Source organism: Leptidea sinapis, chromosome 18, assembly GCF_905404315.1.
Source record: "Leptidea sinapis chromosome 18, ilLepSina1.1, whole genome shotgun sequence".
Classification (NCBI taxonomy): Eukaryota; Metazoa; Arthropoda; class Insecta; order Lepidoptera; family Pieridae; genus Leptidea; species Leptidea sinapis.
The window spans coordinates 390,951-411,696 of record NC_066282.1 but is presented as its reverse complement, the minus strand read 5'-3'; the positions used below and the strand labels follow the sequence as shown (position 1 = coordinate 411,696).

Below are 20,746 nucleotides of genomic sequence, written 5' to 3'. Positions count from 1 at the left end.
ATAATAAGTTTAATTGTACAATGTTACTTTAATTGTAAAACATATTTTTGATGAATACAAAAAGCCCGCTGAGTTTGTTGCGCCCATTCTTCTCAGGCCTGAGGCATTCGTTTTGGAATAGGTGGTAGTTTTTTTGACTTTCAATAAGTGATTTGACATCCTATTTTGAATAAAAATAATTTGTAGTGAGATACTCTAAATCACTGGCAGCATTCTGGTTACACAGTTCTTTGCAACATTGCCCACCATAAATACGGAGGAACAATAATGTGACAGGATCAAGTTTGTCACCAACGATTCAAGCCGGTCGGTGTTCAAATGAATGGAGCTTCTGTACTGTGGTCGGCCCCGGCTGGCTTCAACTGTTTGTGTCGTGTTATTGATGGCAGCCTCAAACACGTGCTCTATATATACTATAAAGATAATAAAATTAAGTATATTTACAAATAATTACATATTAATTGTACTTACGAAATATAAATTTAAATCAAGAATATATTATGTTTTCAGGCTGTCTAGACAAAATAAACAGTTTTCTCCATGCATATCGGACGGAGTATTACATTATGTACAAGACGTGCTTTATGGTTTTATATTTTTGTTTCGAGGGCAACGAGAACATCTTAACATTACAATAGACCTTTTTGTTGGCAGTCATTTGATATTTTCTCGTTAAAACGGAAATCAATTTTTTTGTAAAGGACAGTTGGAGGCTTTTGGTCTACGTTCTAGACTTCAATTAATATCTTGTCACAGAAATACTCATTTTTATAATAAAATAAATAAAATTACTTCTTAACTTAATAGTTATTTGTTGGTCTCAAATTTTACAATATTTACAAAAGTTTTGCTGAAGCTAAAAATGTCTATGGTACTTGTTGTCATAATATAAAAAGCTTTTTCTAATGATTGCTCCACTTATGTTTACATTTAGTATATAATTTGTTAAATACAGTATTTATTTCCAATATAACTTGAAGCCATGAAGGGTCATTGTACTTTGATAACGCAGGCCTTACTCCAACCTCAGGCCGTACATTTACAACATAGTATTATACTGACGACCTGAGAACCTGTTAGTGTCAATGTGTATCACTTGTCAATCAAAATAGGCATCAGTAACAGTAAATTGTCTTTCTTCTTCTATCTTGCTGTATCTCCGTTAGAGAAGTTCTTCTCTCTCGCACGATATATTTATTTATTGTTCTATTCGCTAGAATATTGTAAGTCAGTGGTCCGCCAATGTTAGCTATTTTCAGATAAATACAATAAAATATAATAATATGTGTGAGTGTGACAACGTCGAAGGTAATCCCTTAGCGAGTACCACGTGAACTCTACGCCGATGTCGATCCAAAATACGCAATAAAACAATACATACACACATACATACTTAAATACAAAATAAAAAACGACCTCCTAGTTGATAATGGAATAAAAGTTAAACAATAGATTTAATCAAGAATATATTTTGGGGTATCGCTTCCATTGCTTCTGTGATCTATTGTCGAGATTAATATTAATTACTTCATTATAACTTAATGCCAGTTCGTTGTTTATAATTACTCTTTAAGGCTTGCTTAATTAATCTTGTTAATAACGAGTTAGATATTGGATTCTATCCAGAAATTAGATAATTTTAAATCAAGTAGGTTTATTTATCTTAAAGTAATTCCAAGACCCCATAGTATTCGTCGTATTTGTCTCGTGAAAGATACAATCGATCACCGCTCAAGCTTTCTATATAAATTATTAGGTTAGTAAACTATTTGTTACATTACTGTCAACTCGTCTACTGTAACGAAATATAACAGTAACAGGCCTACGTCTGATATAATTATGATCAAGATTTCTCTACTACCTGTTGCATGCGTGAGTTGATATGTTGTATGTTGCGGTTTACTTTGTACTGCATTGGGTGATATACCTACAGTATAAATAAGCTATCATCAGGTATAAGGTAGGATCTATTTGCATAATATTTAGATTTAGGCTGTTAAACGTATTGTTGGAATACGTAAAAGAACAAGCAGTATAGTTATTATCGTATCACAGGTGGAAAATGTGCGAGCAATTAAAGCAAATCTAAAGATATCTATATAGTTACTTATGGTATGAACATTTAGAATACTAGAAGTCCTACAGATCTGTATGTAATATATGTGATAAGTGAATATAAAAACTTAACAAGAAAACAACCGACATCAAAAAAAAATATGCCAAAAAGGTATTTTTATACAATCAATCATCAAATCATCTTTTTACTTTTTAGTGCATATTATATCTATTGTTTTGGAATAGTCTTTTTGAAGTCGGTTATTTATTTGTTAATTTATTTTATTTTATTTTTATTTTTAGTGAATTTGAAGTACAATAACTAATAATTTGTCAAAATATTTGTAGATCTAGTAAATTTTTAAATGCAGCAATGAACGTAAGCGTAGCAATTTGAATACGGTTAGAAATCCTGTCACAGATGTGCGATCTTATTGTAAGTCGTTAAGGAGTTCCATTGATCATCATATAACTTGACCTTAAAGACGTTACAGTAGGTGACTCAAATATCCAGATAGCATAAAAAAGATTCGGCCGAGTATCATTAATTTGCTTTTTAAAATTGAAGAGTTCCGTTATTTTGTCATGGATCCCATAATTAGACCCTAACCAAACTGTTACCAAAAAAAGTGAATCCTTTCCCATAACAACCATTGAAATTGGTTGGCGCGATATTGAGTTTTCGTTCATTTGTCGCGCATCTACTCATAGCAAATTTAAGGTTTTCTCATGGTGCCATTGTCAGATCTGGACCAAATTGCAATGCGAACACACGGGAAGTACCAGCTTCCAATAAAAAATTATCAAGAATTATCAAAATCGGTTCACCCAGTCGAAAGTTCTGAGGTAACAAACATAAAAAAACATACCGATGAATTGAGAACCCCCTCCTTTTTTGAAGTCGGTTATAAACATGTAAAATATATTGCCAGAAGTAACGTAACTCAGTGTTTAATATTTGTTGACGTTACAGCGAACGACAACGACAAGCTACGATGTCCATGTTTTTTGTTAATTTGTTTGTATACACTGTGTGAACACGTATAATAATATATGAAAATATTATCACTTTCGCAAGTGAAAAATACTAAGTAAAATATGTTTGTTATCTTACATTAAAGTCGAAACATTTCTTAAATATTTTCATAAGAAGCCATGTTTACAAAGTTTGTAGCCGCCCTAACGCAATAAACGAAAACCGACCAAGTTTCACCTCAATTTACCAGCAAATTGTGTGCATCCACTGTGTGAGACACGGAGTTGAGACACGGTGTTGGAGAGCTGGGGGGGGGGGGGGGTTACACAATGTTCTACGGTAGTGTACTAGTGACTACACATAATAAATGAACCAGGCGAGTGTATTCTGTGTGCATTACGTGGCGCGCTAAGCCCCGCCCAATGTTGTCTAGTAATTAAGTATAATTACTAAATGTACAAAGTACGTTACACTATACTGACTTAGATGGTTTCGCGCAGTTACAATTTTCCAGCAATTTACTTAAAATTAATTTAAATTGAATCCGAGACGCTGATTCAGACACGCCCTGTATTCAGTATCTAGTATGTACCAACTTCTCATCAACTCAAATTAAAATATACTCAGTCATGAAATTATTAATATTACCTTCTACTAGTCTATAATTACAATAAACACTGTACTAAATTTCATCATAATCGGTTGAGTGGTTTAGGCGTGAAAGCGTAATAAACAAATTATTATAATACATCTATACATATAAATAAAGTTGGAGTGTCTGTTTGTAATATTGATATAACCGTTTTTTACTACATGTATATGATTATATATTATACGGTACATACACCATAATAACATTTTTTTAAATTTTTGTCTGTCTGTCTGTTTGTTCCGGCTAATCTCTGAAATGGCTGGACGAATGGACTGATTTTGACGGGACTTTTATTGGCAGGTAGCAGATGTAATAAGGAGTTACTTAGGCTACGTTTAGTTCAGAAAAAATATTTTATTTTAGAAAAATAAAGTAATGTTGCAATATCCAAGAAAGGAAAGGTCTCTCTAAAAATTTATATGACAAAACAACGTTTGCCGGTTAAGCTAGTGTATATATCTTATATATAAAATTCTCGTGTCACAATGTTCGTTCCCGTACTCCTCCGAAACGGCTTGACCGATTCTCATGAAATTTTGTGAGCATATTGAGTAGGTCTGAGAATCGGCCAACATTTATTTTTCATCCCCCTAAATGTTAAGAGTTGTCCACACAATTTTTTTTTTTTTAATTTTTTTGACATTTTTTTTTCAAATATGTTTGGTTATGAGTCAGCCTTAAAAATACATGCAACTTCAAATTTTCACCCATCTACGATCAACAGTTACTTTTGTATCGCGATTTTAATATCGGCAATACAACGTTTGCTGGGTCAGCTAGTAATATATATAAAAAATGTTTCTCGTAGTAAGTTGCATAAAGTCACATTATAAAATGATGATTTCCATTTAGTGTAACACTGTGAGGTGGTACCGGTGCATTCTCAACTTTATTATCATGTATGTATAAAAGAATCAAAAAAAAAAAATCTGAAAGGCGGAAATATACAGTATTCTTAGTAGCACGTTTATTAATACATAAAATAAATCCAAAAATAGAAAGATACAAAAGATGTTTAAACAAAATTAATTTCAATTCAATTGTCAGTGCAATTGAGAACTTAGTGTATCGTTATAAAGCTGATTATTGTTTATAACTGTATCTAAAGAGACGCTCTCTCATATATTCAATATATTTTGTAGAATGCAACTCACTTATATAATAATAAGTACTGTTATGGTCTACATATTCTCACATTATAAGTTCTTATTATTAATTATATTAATGCCTTGATTAAATTATTATATAATATTAATGTTGGACTACAAATTATGTCTATTTTAGAAGACATAACCTTTGTTTTATGACAATAAAGGACGAGACGAGCAGGATGTTCAGCTGATGGTAATTGATACGCCCTGCCCATTACAATGCAGTACAGCTCAGGATTATTGAAAAACCTAAAAATTCTGAGCGGCACTACAATTGCGCTCGTCACCTTGTGACATAAAATGCACCTTGAGACATAGACACTTTAGACCAAAACACAATAATGCTTACACATTACTGCTTCACGATAGAAAATGGCGCCGTTGTGGCATTACAACCCCGTTTCGCAGCGATACTTATCAGTCAATATTTCACTTTTTTCATCAATAATCCGGTCCGTAGGACAATCAAAAGTTTGTTAAGAAACAAAACAGAAAATAGAAATTGGTAATAATCTAAACAGATTCAGTTGGCACGTAGGTACGAGAAATGTTTGAGGGTGAGGGATCGTCAGCCACTCGGGTACCGGCTACGTTTGGCGTAGCAGATCACGATGTTATTCAATATCATATCCTTTCACTACACCGCACTGTTCAGTGATTCAACAAGACCCGGCCCGATCTAGCACAAGCGAGCCCAATTTTACGAATGAATCCCCCAGAGATTGAGACGTGGACAGAGCACGGATTAGCATGGTTCCTAGATAACCTGTGTGTGGTCCGGTTAATAATTTTTTATTGATTTTCTTTATTCATATCGGAAGCAAAATATAATCTATCATGCAATCCATTCGGCTTACAAAGTAAAATGGTAGCAATGTCGTGATACTGTCCGCTCTGTGATACACGATACACCAGACAGTGTCGTAATACTGTCCGCTGTGTGATACACGATACACCAGACAGTGTCGTGATACTGTTCGCTGTGTGATACACGATACACCAGACAGTGTCGTGTTACTGTCCGCTGTGTGATACACGATACACCAGACAGTGTCGTGATACTGTCCACTGTGTGATACACGATACCCCAGACAGTGTCGTGATACTGTCCGCTGTGTGATACACGATACACCAGATAGTGTCGTGATACTGTCCGCTGTGTGATACACGATACAACAGACAGTGTCGTGATACTGTCAGCTGTGTGATACACGATACACCAGACAGTGTCGTGATACTGTCCGCTGTGTGATACACGATACACCAGACAGTGTCGTGATACTGTCCGCTGTGTGATACACGATACACCAGACAGTGTCGTGATACTGTCCGCTGTGTGATACACGATACACCAGACAGTGTCGTGATACTGTCCGCTGTGTGATACACGATACAGCAGACGTTTATAATCACTTGGTGATACATGTGGCTTTTATAATCACTTGGTGAAAGATTTCTTGTAGGAGGACTACAAAGAATTTACTTTGTGGCTCGAGACTAAGAAACATTCTTTGAAACAGAGCTTCAAACTGCCATAACAGAAATGAAATGTGAATGAAATACATAAAAATCACAAACTTTTTCATCTACAAAAATCTATCATCAAGCTATATTTACATAGAACAGAAACTTTTATGATAATATGAACTCTGACCACTCAGAAATATATATTTAAGGAGTGGGAGGCTCCTTTGTACAGGATGCCGGCTGGATTATGGGTACCACAACGGTGCCTATTTCTGCCGCAGTAATGAAGTAGTAATGTGTAAGCATTACTGTGTTTCGGTCTGAAGGGCACCGTAACTAGCGAATTTACTAGGCAAACATGACTTAACATCTTATGTCTCAAGGTGACGAGCGCAATTGTAGTGCGCTCGTCTCATTCCTTATTTTCATAAAAAAAATGTGATGAACGTTTGTATTCACAACAATTTCTTTAATATTTGAGCACTTGTTCACTCGCTCTATATTTAATTTATCATCAAGTTGGAACACTTAGTAGAATACAATTTATATTTAACTCACTCAACATTTTATTGCTTAGTTTTTTAAGAAGAAATATTTATATTAAGATTTTATTTTTATATTTCTAATGATATATTCGGTATACTAGATTTAAATGTGAATTAAATATTTAAGGAAATATTATATTTTAGGAAGCTATACATGAAAAAAATAGATTTTATATTGGACTGAGTCATGGCTATTAATATATTCGCCATTCAGTAAATCCAGAACCGGAGGAGCCAGGCCGTCGCAACTACTATTAGTGCAGCTGTGTGTCCTCCACAGAACACAACAAATAAAGTTCATGCCATTTTGATATCGGCTATCCGGTTTACGAAGTAACAGTTGTTTAAATTATTTTTGCTTCTATTAATAATTATTATAGGAGGATGGATAACTAATGGAGCACTTAAACGAATTGGATTTATCAAACGTACATGTAAATCTTTTACAAATATAACTTGCATGAAAACTCTGTACTCAACATACGTAAGGAGTATCCTTGATTATGCAACATGTATTCACGTCACGTCACCATGCAGTACATATAAACAGAATTGAGTCTATACAGAAGAAGTTTGTTAGATTCTTGTGCTTCATGGATTACACCTATGACGATGTCTGCGTACGCTTTAGAATGGAACCTCTGTTTTTATGGCGGAAAAAAGCGATCTACTGTTACTCCATATGTTATGGAATAACCTGATAGATTGATCGGAATAATTGGAATCTGTATATATATATTGTGTACGGGACTATAAAACCCGTCACATTGCCTTTTTTCATGTCCCCCAAGTAAATATACAAATTATGCCCAGAACAGTATTTTAAAACGTATAACATACTTATATAATAGTGAGTACGCATGTGCTGACATTTTTGCGATGTCGAAGCGGCGCTTTTTATACGAAATCTCAATATTTTGTACAAAAATAACATTGAATAACATGAACACGACGACACTCAGTCACCTACACCTATACATACATACACACTATTTAAATACTTATATTATTAACGTACGTAATAATATTAGCATAAAATAACACATGTATTCCTATTGAAGTTTAGTATTTTATTATTTAATCCTCAATCGACAGCTAATGCATGGCTCGCTATTAGTGTTAGCAGGGACAGTATGTGACCGGCTGCATCAGTTACAAAACACCACGCCAACAGTTTTGTTCGAGCCATGGTTGTACAAAACAACTTCCATATTGTTTGCATGAAAATGTTCACAAAACCAACGAAGTTACAGCACCTCGCCGCCAGCCGCACCAATTAGAGCAATTTTTATATTATTTTTGTTATATCGTATTATGTTCATACTGAAACGATAACAAGATGGCGAGCACTACTGCCAGTGTGGATGAAATTAAAACAACACAACTATTGATTGTAGCAACTTGATTTGGTAAAAACAAAACACATCGTGTTGCTTGTTATGCAAACGCTACGTAATTAATTAGTTTATTTAATATAGAATTTAGGATTGTTTTATGAATTGTAAGTCCACTCCCCCTCCACAGTAGTTTGTGCAATAAATAAACGCTTTTAAAATTTACTTTTTCTTAGCCATTACATAAATACCATAATATTGTCTTAAATATTACAATGTATGCTCAATCCTTATAAATTATATGAAAAAACATGCAAGAACTTCCATTTTATGAGCTATTCGTTTTAACTATAAAAAATATTTTCAAGCGGCTATTTAAGGAGTCTATGTATATTTGAAAATAGCTCAAATAAGGTCGATTGTCCAAATCAGACCTTCTCTTATTTGATCTTCTCTCGAAAATTTCATTGAGAACTTCGTCGACTGCACTACGCCATATCCATTTATTGTATGTTCCTCAATCATCTACTAACTACCGAAGAATAGTTATATCTTGCGGGCTTGCTCCACCTATGCAACTAAGCAGTGAAATAATTAATTTGGATGTTTTTAATAATATAACTGTTAACGCAATGCAACAATGTATCATGAAATCATTTTTTGAATCCGTTGACTAACCTGTAAATATTAAATGTGTTTATTATTAGATTATATTACATTTTTACTATATAATCTCCTTCTTACTTCTTCTATTGTCTATAATTGAATATCTATAATTAGATTTAAGTTTGTATTGTATTTTTATAATGAGTACGGTTCAGGATTCATGTTGTAAATGGTGTAAGGCAGCTAATAGGTAGTAGTTTATCTTGAAGTATTCCTATTAATAGCCAGCTCATATCGATCTCGCCCTACTTGACTTGCAAAGCGCATAATTTGAATAAGTTAATGAAATAAGTTCCACTTCCACTCTATTTGAAAAATTGAAAATTCTCTCTCTGCCATGCCTATTTATGAGATAAGCCTATTTGTTCAAAAACATATTATGTCTGATTTCTATACAAAATAAAGCCAGAAGGTTTGGAACTCAAGGTATCCAAATAAATTCTCTAATTCCCTTCTGTAAAAGTGCATCTCTAAGTACAAATTGTTACAGCGTGTCTAATAGAATATATAATAAATTGCCTAATGAACTGAAAGATTGACGATTAAAGGTTTTAAAAAGAAGACTGCATCAATGGTTAATAATCAAGTGCTTCTGTAGTTTAAATGAAATTTTCAATACAAAATTAATCATTATCGAACTAGTCTATTTGATAATAATATATGTTAATTATATACTTTTGTGACATTAAATTTGTTGACATTATACATAGGTACTAAATGAGTTCTTTTATTATGACATCTTTAAATTTTGTTTTTATTAATGATGGCATTGTCAACTCCGGGATGTTTCAGTATGACAGTAGTGTTGGTACCTTTAAAGTAATATTTATGAATACCTAATTATAGATATCGTAAAAATAGGGAATTATCCTCAATGGTTCAATAAAGATCATGTAGACAGTTAGACTATTCATAACATATTTTGCATGTCAATTGACAATACATATTGGATAATTAATGATATTATATTAACATCTTAATAACAATGTTTCTTGCAAATAAAAATAATTCTATTTCATTTTATTAAATCGTGGTTGCTCGGTCACAGCTGGAGACTACTTGATGAGTGGTGACGGGCGATCTGATTGGTTTTGTATTGTTGTTGTGTATTTTGATGTTAATTGGTTTGCTTCAACACAATATGATTGAAACGGCCTACATTAGCCCTCAAAGTTTAATTGACTTTTTAGCAATGTGGTTGCAGTCTCCTTTCCAACTCTGAATGGCGAATTTTTTAATGATAATTATTATCCCTAAATGAATTTATTATCAATTTTGATACAAATTATGATAATGAATAATATATAAATATATAATGTTCTTTTGTACTTCATCCTGACTTGCACTAAATAACTTATAAAGTTTTACAGTGAATTAAGATTTTTTTGACATTGACTTTGACTTAATGATGAATATAAGATTATATATTATATGATATAAACTAGAAATATTACAGTAAATTATGAAGACAGGAGTCCCTGGTGATTCAGTTAGTATTAGTTGAAAGCATATTTTAATTTCTATTTCAATAGTTATATTCAAATAACATGTACAAATCACTTACTTAAAGTCAGATTTCATCATCCATTCCGAAGACCGATTGAAACAAATGGGCTTAAAAAAGTTAGCAGCACAAACCTGTTCAACGTTTAAAAGACAAAGTGTACGTACGGGTAGCACTCTACCGGTAGTTATTAAATATATAGGTAGTAAGTAAATTAATAATTATTATTAGATTAACATTATTACAATATGTATGTGCACGTATTAAATTACTAACAATATAATTGTTCAATAGGACACTGCAAAGCTATTTTTTAAAGCCTAAGAGATTTAGTACATTTAATAGTCTATCACTGTAAGCCCTTGCAGGTGTTGCACGACTTGTTAAAGATTGTTAAGTGTAACTTGTGTAACTACTGTGTATTACCACAAAGAGGCTTGCTCCATCAACTTGAGTCGTAACGTTGATGTACGCTAAAATACAGTGAGCGCTACAATGGGTGGGCATCGATAATTAAAAAAATAATAATATGAGTAAATGAGTGACATTTTATAATCCAATTTTTTCAATCAATGAAAAAGGCATAAATAGCAGATTTGACCGAGGGTCGAAAGAATCATTTCCCGAGGTATTTAGATGGCTATAGTCCGAGTAGGAATTGATTGTTTTACCCGTGTTAAACACTGTATTTTTCATTTCGAATATGAGGAAAATAAAACTAGTGGTTTATCTAAACTATTTATTCATTCTATATAATAATATTAGTAGTACCTATTTTAAATTAATTGTCAAATTAGGATAATTATTAAATAATTTGGCTGTTCTGGATATCTGTAAAAGTGGGAGACTCTGGTATTTCATCTGACAGTGGATTCCATGGCGGATACTCCTTGGAAGTTGTCAGCTGAGGCAAATTAGGGCGTATTTTTAGTTTCAGTTAATTAGGTTGAAATTTTAATTTTGTTTTCGACTGAAACTAGTCTTCGGCTACTCTGCATTTCCAGCCTCCATGTCTTTTTAACGTTGTCATGTTTGCCCCAGCATCGGCTAAAAGTGTTGCTGACGTTCGTCTATACCTAACAATGTCCGGTCCAAATCTGGTAAATCCAAATATGTTGCTATCTGCTTCGGCATACCTGAGATTTCATTGTTACCGATCACGATGTTTATAGCATTTTCCTTTCTGATAGTTGAGAAAAAAACGGTCCGTTTTTACATCACTAGGTCTCATTTTTTAATATTTCTTTACTATTTGTGCAAACTCTTCTTGTAATACAAACGAGGGCTCAATATTTGTTTTTGTTTTAGTCAGTTTTACTAGTAATAATTAGCCTTGACTTTCAATGTCCTTAATTGTCAAATTTGTGAGTTCACTGCTTCTGCAATCGCCGTCTATAGACTCGGTATACCGAGTATCAATACCACCTGTGAAACACATGTAATTTTTTAGTATTTGTGTAATAAATACGTTCATTTTTAGAATAAATACATAAATACTTAGGTAGACTTATCTTCCCTGCCAAATATATCTCGTCAGGAGCATCATTTAAAAAAAATCCACTTCATGAGAGGTGAAAACCTTAGATTTCCTACTCTTGAACCCCTGAGACTGTCTTTTCAAAAATGATGTTAAATTATGGAATTTTTTCAAATTTTCATTGTGTTTTACACTTAGTATACTCTTGAGCATTGAATATCGGCTCCATAGCGTAGAAGGCTGTAGTTTGCTACATAGTCCATTAAAATATGTAAGAAATACACTTTCGGAAAACGATTTAATATTCTTCTTTACTTGCCCTTCATAAAATCATTGTATATGTTTTTATATCTTTATTTTGAGATTTCTGGCAAGAGATTTTCAATCACACAATTTGCCTCGTCTCTAATTGAATCTGGTGTCAATATTTTAGAATCGCTTGAACTCATTTTAAATATTCAAATCTTAGCATAAAAGATAGTATATAGCATAGCCTATTTTGTAAATTCCGTCATAGATACATAACCGATCAGTATCCCGCCAATTTATGTCGACTTTATAAATTTTAAATATGGAACTGCGGCTTATTTCGCTCAAAGAAGTTTGCGCTAAGTTCACACTGGCTGTTTAGATAGTCACATGGCATTTCTTTAAATTTGTTTTTTTTTTACATAAAACTCTTCATAGCTGACAGTAGTTCTATTTTTAAAGTTGATTCCGGCCCTTAGGTGGGAAGTAAATTGTATGAGTTATTCTCTTCGTGACTTAGACTTAGGTTTAAAGAGCACAAAAAATAACGCTGGGAGAGTTACTTGCGCCGTTTCTCCTCTCTCTGAGAGCGCCATTTGTTTTCGAAACGGTGGTAGCGTTAGAACTGACAACAAAAAGAATTCTAAAGGAATCAATTTTGAGAAAATAAAAGACTTTTATGCCTTACTTAATTATAATTTTGCTGATAATACATGTTTTTTTTAGTGAAACAACATGCAGATATTGGTGGCAACGTGAACAACGTACTCTCAAACGTAGTATATTGGAATCGTCATTTAAAAAAGAAGATTAAACGTCTACACTGGAGTTATTTTTAACTGTTTTCTTCTGTAAAAAAAATAGAGGTAATTGTTTAAGGTTTTATAATAAAGTCCCAGCCACTGTTCAGGTGTTAAGTATAAATAAATTTAAATGTTTTATTAAAATATTTCCGCTGTAAATCCTACTATTCTACAGCGGAAAATCTGATTGTGGTGACTGTGATTATGATTATTTTATAGCAATGACTCGTACAACATTTATGAAGCAATCAAATTTAATATTATTAAGAACCGCCAAAAATAATTCAAATTCAAATTCAAATATTTTTATTCAAAATAGGATGTGACATCACTTATTGAAAGTCAAAAACTACCACCCATTCCAAAATGAATGCCTCAGACCTGAGAAGAATGGGCGCAACAAACTCAGCGGGCTTGAATAGAGTTGAGTTTCGGGCGCCGTTTCTTCTCTCTCAGCGACATATTTTTCCGTAGCGTATTTGTCAGGTCAGTTGATTAATATTGTGAAGAATATGACCTGAATTGGCAATAATAATATTGGCACACTTAAAGAAGTATGTTTGTTGCATCACTTTACATATTATATTGTAATTGAAATGATTTTTAAAACGAGGAAAACGTAAATCTTGATATAAAAGAATGGCTTTCTATAGTTTCTTTGCTAACTCATTTCCGTGATTGTAAAAGTGATTTTGATTTTGAGGAAATAAATTTTTTTATGACTGTTTATTGTTAATTTAATATTCGTTCACAAAAAGCGTCACTTTATTGCACTTAATAGTGATTTTCATTATGATAACACTAGAAATAAGGGATTGCTTGTAACTAATTCTAGTAGGCTTCATAAGATACATAATAGCTATAAGGGTAAATGTATACGCTTTTATAATAAAGTTCCAGCCACTGTTCAGGTATTAATTAAAACGTTTTGTTAAAAAAGTCTCTGTCGTAAATCCTACTACTCCACAAATGAATATCTAAGTGATCCGACAGCCTGGGACCTGATTATGATTATTTTATAGCAATAGCAATGACAGTACAATATTGTATATTTCATTAAAAAGAGCGCAAGCGGTGCAGGTGGTAGTATATTAGAAATGACATCAAAAATAATTCTAAAGGAAGAAATTTTGAGAAAATAAATGCCTTTAATGCGATACTGATCAAAAAATAAAATGATTACACCTACAGGGATTCGAACGGGACCTCTATCTCGGTAAACAGGGGACACTATTCACTGGGCTGTATGGTGGACGATGAGGGTGTGCACCCTCAAGAAATTTAACGAAAAAGGCTTGCAAAAACTAATCTGGAGAAGCTCAACAATCTCCATCAGATAATGTAAAGGTTTTATTGTTTTTGATATCTTGACTACTGATCCTAAATGAACTATGAGACATATAACATTAACACATAACTTTATCTTATATTGTCAAAAATTATGACATGATCAAGATAAATTTACCAACTTTTAAACAAACTATATAAAACGAGTCTTTTACTATAACTTTGTATGAATTGAGTCTGACAACCTAAACTATCAGATAATTTGTAAAAGGTGACGGTGTGATGTTGAACACATATAGAGTGGTTAACGACCACAGAATGAGCTCTTGAAACTCGTTACAATGAAACAAACGTTTTATTTATATACTAAATATATTATACGATTGATACATTATCGTAGGTATATTTAATTGATGCAATCATAATAATATTTTTATTGTTTCAGGTAACTAGAAGATTTGAAGAAACAAAACCTAAAATGAAACATTAGTGGTGACTATTATTTAAAATGGAGTCCACTGAGGATGAGTTCTACAGCATTTGTCTGAACCTCACCAGCGAGGAGGTCGCCACCCTCGGCGGCTGTAATTATAGCACCGAGTTCGAGAACGGCGAGCTCCTGGAGAAAGTCGTCTCCAGAGTGGTGCCCATCTTCTTCGGCTTCATCGGCATCGTGGGCCTCGTGGGCAACGCCCTCGTTGTGCTGGTGGTGGCCGCCAACCCGGGCATGAGGTCCACGACCAACCTCCTTATCATAAACCTAGCAGTCGCCGACTTACTCTTTGTAATTTTCTGCGTTCCCTTCACCGCCACCGACTATGTCATGCCAAGATGGCCGTTCGGCGACTGGTGGTGCAAGGTGGTGCAGTACTTCATCGTGGTCACGGCCCACGCCTCCGTGTACACGCTAGTCCTCATGTCCCTAGATAGGTTTATGGCGGTGGTCCACCCCATAGCTTCAATGTCCATCCGGACCGAACAGAATGCCCTCCTCGCCATCGCATGCATCTGGGTCCTCATCCTCACAACAGCAATTCCGGTCGGAATTTGTCACGGGGAGAGGGAGTACTCTTATTTCCACAGAAACCATTCTTCGTGTGTATTTCTAGAGGAACAGGGATACAGCAAACTAGGCTTCCAGATGTCGTTCCTGCTATCTTCATACGTGATACCACTGGCTCTGATTAGTGTCCTGTACATGTGCATGTTGACGAGGCTGTGGAGGAGCGCCCCGGGCGGGCGTGTGTCGGCCGAGAGCCGCCGCGGACGGAAGAAGGTCACGCGCATGGTGGTCGTGGTCGTGGTGGTGTTCGCCGTGTGCTGGTGTCCCATACAGGTGGGTGACGTCACAGATATCGATGTGTGCTAGTGTCCAATACAGGTGGGTGAAGTCACAGATATCAATGTGTGCTAGTGTCCAATACAGGTGGGTGAAGTCACAGATATCAATGTGTGCTGTTGTCCAATACAGGTGGGTGACGTCACAGATATCAATGTGTGCTAGTGTCCAATACAGGTGGGTGACGTCACAGATATCAATGTGTGCTAGTGTCCCATACAGTTGGGTGACGTCACAGATATCAATGTATGCTAGTGTCCAATACAGGTGGGTGACGTCACAGATATCAATGTGTGCTAGTGTCCCATACAGTTGGGTGACGTCACTGATATCAATGTGTGCTGGGGTCCCATACCGGTGGTGACGTCTGGTGACCACCTGATGTTAGCCACACAACACTGCAGTGCCGCTCAGGATCCTCGACGGAACACAGTATTCCGAGCGGCGCCACAATTATTGCGCTCGTCACTTTTGGACATGAGATGTTATATTTTCATCACCAAATAGTACAAACTGGATAGTAATAGTCGTAAACCTTCTTAATTGTACATATTCATTACATAAAACTTGAAAATCGACCGACTTCAAATATATATTTAAAAAAAGATAATTTATCTTAGCTGTGATAAATTAGTCTGTGACGAACATAAACAATCATTATTATTATTTGTGTTTAACATTCGTATAATATTTTGTATAAGTTTTTGTTGGCCTATTTAAAAAAATGTTTAAACATGTTTTACTAATCATTTTTTCGGTGAGTCACGTCTTTTGGTGAGCCAACGTATTGGCCTTCTGATACAAAAAAGAAACCTGACTTGATTGACTTCGTAGTAATGAAAGGAGTACCGACTCCTAACTTGAGATGCTACCCTTGTTTCGATTTAAGTTCGGATCACTCTCAGTGTACTATTAAGCTGTAAAGCTACCCGACACTCAAGAAGTTGTAAGCTCCATACGAAAAAGACAAACTGATCACGCTTCATAGAACTAGTAGAAAACCTACTTGATTGCAAAATACCGCCAACAACTGACGCTGAAGTCACACAAGCAGTGGAATAATTCAACCCTTGTATACAACAAACAGCATGGGCATCCACTCCTAACCTATCAGAATACACAGACGATATGCACTTCTATCCAAAATTTATTCTTGATCTAGTAAAGCGGAAGCAAGAAAAGTATGGCAGATTACAAAGTAACCACCAGACAAAACAAAGTTCAACAAGCTCGCTGCACAGCTTAAGAAAGCCCTAGCATTCCGTAGAAACCATGATACAAAAACATATCTACAAAGTCTTGATACTACTCCAACGACAGACTACTCTCTCTGGAAAGCGACTAAAAAGCTAAAACAACCAATCATACACCAATCTCCTTTAAAACAAGATAATGGTAGCTGGGCCAAAAGTGACCAAGATAGAAGCGAAACTTTTGCAAAACATTTATCTCAAGTATTAACTGCACATAAGCGTTCTGGTTCAACAAGAGAAGAATCAGTATCAACACTTCTAAATATGCCCTACCAACTGGATCTGCTTATTAAGAAATTCACAAAACTGGAAGTAACTACGCCTGTGAGAAAAGTAAAAGTGCACGAAGCCCAAGGATATGACCTCATCACGGAAAATTTGTAACTGAATTACCACCCAAAGGAATAAATTTCTTGACCCAGCTATTTAACTCTGTTCTGAGAAATTTTGTTCCCCCCAATGGAAGGTGGCAGAAATAATTCTTATTCCGAAGCCAGGTAAAGATCTCACCGACGTAAAATCGTACCGTCCTACCGAAGAGCTGATAAGCCTTCTACCTCTTCTATCTAAAGTACTCGAAAAACCCTTTATTAAGAGGCTCATTTAGAAATCAACTTAATCCCTGAGAATCAGTTTGGATTAAGGCAACATCATGGAACGATAAAACAAGTACATAGGATAGTGGAGCAAATTAACAATGCTTTAGAACAGAAACTATATGTATCATAAGTGTTTTTGGATATTTCACAAGCATTTGATAGAGTATGGCACGATGGACTCCTCTATAATATATATACTAACTTATCCATCAACTATTTTATGTTTATAGAATCTTACCTTAAGTGAAGGCATTTTTACGTTTAACACGGTGACAGCATTACTAACCTCATTAATATCAAAGCAGGAGTCCCCCAGGGTAGCATCATGGGTCCCTTTATATATCTGATTTATACATATGATCTTCCGAAAGCAGATAATGTAATCACCGGTACATATGCTGATGACACAGCAATATTAGCATTTGATGCAACTCCCACTGGAGAGACTATTTGAACAATGCATCTGATTGGCTGAAGGACTGGAGGATTAAGGCGAATAAAACAAAGTCCGAGCATGTAACCTATACAATGAGGCGTGATACCTGCCCCGAAGTAGAACTCAATCAAGTAAGGATCCCTTAGGCCGATAGCGTCAAATACTTAGGCATTCACCTAGATAGCGTTTAAAGCCCTGGGGAATCAAGTGAGAAATGGTATTGGCTTTTCAATCGAAAATCTAAATTAACACTACAAAATAAGCTTCTTCTATACAAAGTCATAATTAAACCGATATGGACATACGAAATACAACTATGGGGCACAGCCTCAAACTCGAATATTGAAATACTGCAACGGTTCCAATCCAAAATGCTTCGAATGATCACTAATGCTCCATGGTACATTAATAACAAACATCTACATCGAGAGTTAAATAAAAACACTATAAAGAAGGAAGTAGTAGACTCACTACGAACTTATCATAAGCGCATGCAAAACCACCCAAACCAACTTGCAAGGAACTTAATGAAAAAGAAACCCAGCACAACATTTATAAATTCAAATTCAAATATTTTTATTCAAAATAGGATTTAAAATCACTTATTGAACGTCAAAAACTACCACCCATTCAAAAGAGACTGCCTCGGACCTGAGAAGAATGGGCGCAAGAAATTCAGCGGGCTTTTTTTTAATATAAAATATGGATTACAATGTGATATCGTACAATAAACATTTATATTTAAAGAGCCTGAGGGTTTTCGTTTTATTTCAAGTCCGTGGTGTCATTAAAAAATCGTTTATGCTATAATAACCTTTCCCACACAAACGTTTCTTAACAATTCTTTTAAGTTTCGTAACTCATTTGTTTTGTACATTTTCTGGGATCATATTGTAGAAGCATATACATCGCCCAAAAAAAGACTTGCTAACTCGACCCAACCGAGTAGTAGGCATTGCAAATTTATGTTTGTTCCTCGTATTAACATTATGAATGTCACAGTTTCTAGAAAATTCCTCAATGTGCTTATGAACATACAGAACATTATCAAAATTGTATTGAGAAGCAACAGTCAAAATGTTTATTTCTTTAAATTTTTCTCTTAATGATTCTTTAGGACCTAGGTTATAAATCGCGTGAATAGCCCTCTTCTGCAGCACAAAGATAGTATTAATATCGGCCGCACTGCCCCATAACAATATACCATAGGACATAATACTATGAAAATAACTAAAGTATACTAATCTCGCCGTATCTATGTCAGTTAACCGTCTAATTTTCTTAACTGCATATGCTGCAGAACTAAGCCTATTCGCCAATCCTTCAATATGGGGGCCCCACTGCAATTTGGAATCAAGAGTAATGCCAAGAAATACACCAGATTCCACTGGTTATACCACCTTTCCACGCTATAAAATATTCGCATCAACATTTTTGGTATTTGGCGAGGTGAATTTAATATATTTGGTTTTATGACTATTCAACAATAAGTTACTGGCGCTAAACCAGTACACGATGTCAGATAGAGCATTGTTTACTTCGTCATATAAAACTTGGCCTCGTTTCACTTTGAATATAAGTGAAGTGTCATCCGCAAACAATACCACCTTGTGTTTTTTTTACAAGGTCAGGTAGATCATTTATATAAATTAGGAAGAGGAAAGGTCCAAGAATAGACCCTTGTGGTACCCCCATACTGAGATTAGTCCCAGGAGATCTCCTGCCATTCACCACGACCCTCTGAATCCTATTATTTAAATATAAGATTAGAAGATCGAGTGCAGATCCTCCTATACCATAGTGACATAGCTTCCTGACCAGCGTTGAATGTTGAACACATTCAAAAGCCTTAGATAAATCACAGAAGATACCAAGTGCATTCTGTGATTCCTCCCAGGCCTCAAAAATATTCCTGATGAGTTCAACACCTGCATCCGTAGTCGAGCGTCCCCTACTAAAGCCAAATTGTTTTATATGAAGTAACTTATAAGTGTTAAAGTGAGTAAGCATTGGGCTTAAAATATTTTTTTCTAAAATTTTACTAAGGGTCGGCAACACTGAAACAGGGCGATAGTTATTCGGGTTAGAAGTGAGTCCCGATTTAAATATTGGTGTAATTTTACTATACTTCAGAAGGTCTTCGCCATGTTCAATACAGCTATTAATAACTAGTGCTAGATATGGTGCTATGACGTCAATAACAGAACTTATTATTTTTACAGATATGCCCCATATATCAGCAGTTTTTTTCATTTCTAAGGATCTGAAAGTTTTAACTATTTATGCTGGGCTAACAACACTGAATTTGAAATTTTGTTCCTTAACATTTTCCAAAAGAAGTGACTCGGCAGCACTGGTGGAGGAGACAAGTGTGCTTATAAGATTGAAAAGACGAACACCAGAAGATCTGATGGACAAGTAGATTATGAATAATATTTGGGCAAATCACTGGATTCTGCTCCAAACACGACCCTTCATACAAATACCTAAAGTCCAGCTAAATGTTATTATTGAAAGATTGCAGAAAGCAGAGTTGAAAAAAAAATTTGGTACCTAATTTTAAAATATACTGTGGGATTTTTTATCTGGGACATTATGGGGAATCCTAATTCGGAAGATAGACAGAAAAACTCTCGTTGTAACCATTTGCTCTTATTGTTTTAATCATTTTGGCGCGGTTATATTTTTGGTGAACCGTGAGTTGTGCATAAAAATGAATCATTTCTATTATTTTTTTATAATTTGTACAAACTCAATTTCATATTGAGAGTATTATTTCTTTGTATGGGAAGAAAAAAAAAATTATTTCATGGGTAAATCATAATATTGCACTTAAAACATGTCATTATTTTTCATACAGCTCATAACGAAGCAAGAAACTCTAAGGTTGCTCTTTTCTTTTTCTTGCTGAGAAGCAGAAGTTAGTCTAATTTAATAAAAGTACATTTTTTTA

The 20,746-nt window shown here is 34.7% G+C and overlaps 1 protein-coding gene across 1 annotated transcript in view; it reads left to right on the top strand.

Moving 5' to 3' along the window:
- LOC126969640 (allatostatin-A receptor) overlaps window positions 1-20,746 on the top strand; it is a 149,664-nt gene that overhangs the window by 109,354 nt on the left and 19,564 nt on the right. Inside the window, exon 3 of the mRNA XM_050815205.1 lies at window positions 14,612-15,502. Coding sequence (XP_050671162.1) covers window positions 14,675-15,502 — 828 coding nt within the window. The 5' untranslated portion in view covers window positions 14,612-14,674. The remainder of the gene's footprint in view (window positions 1-14,611; window positions 15,503-20,746) is intronic.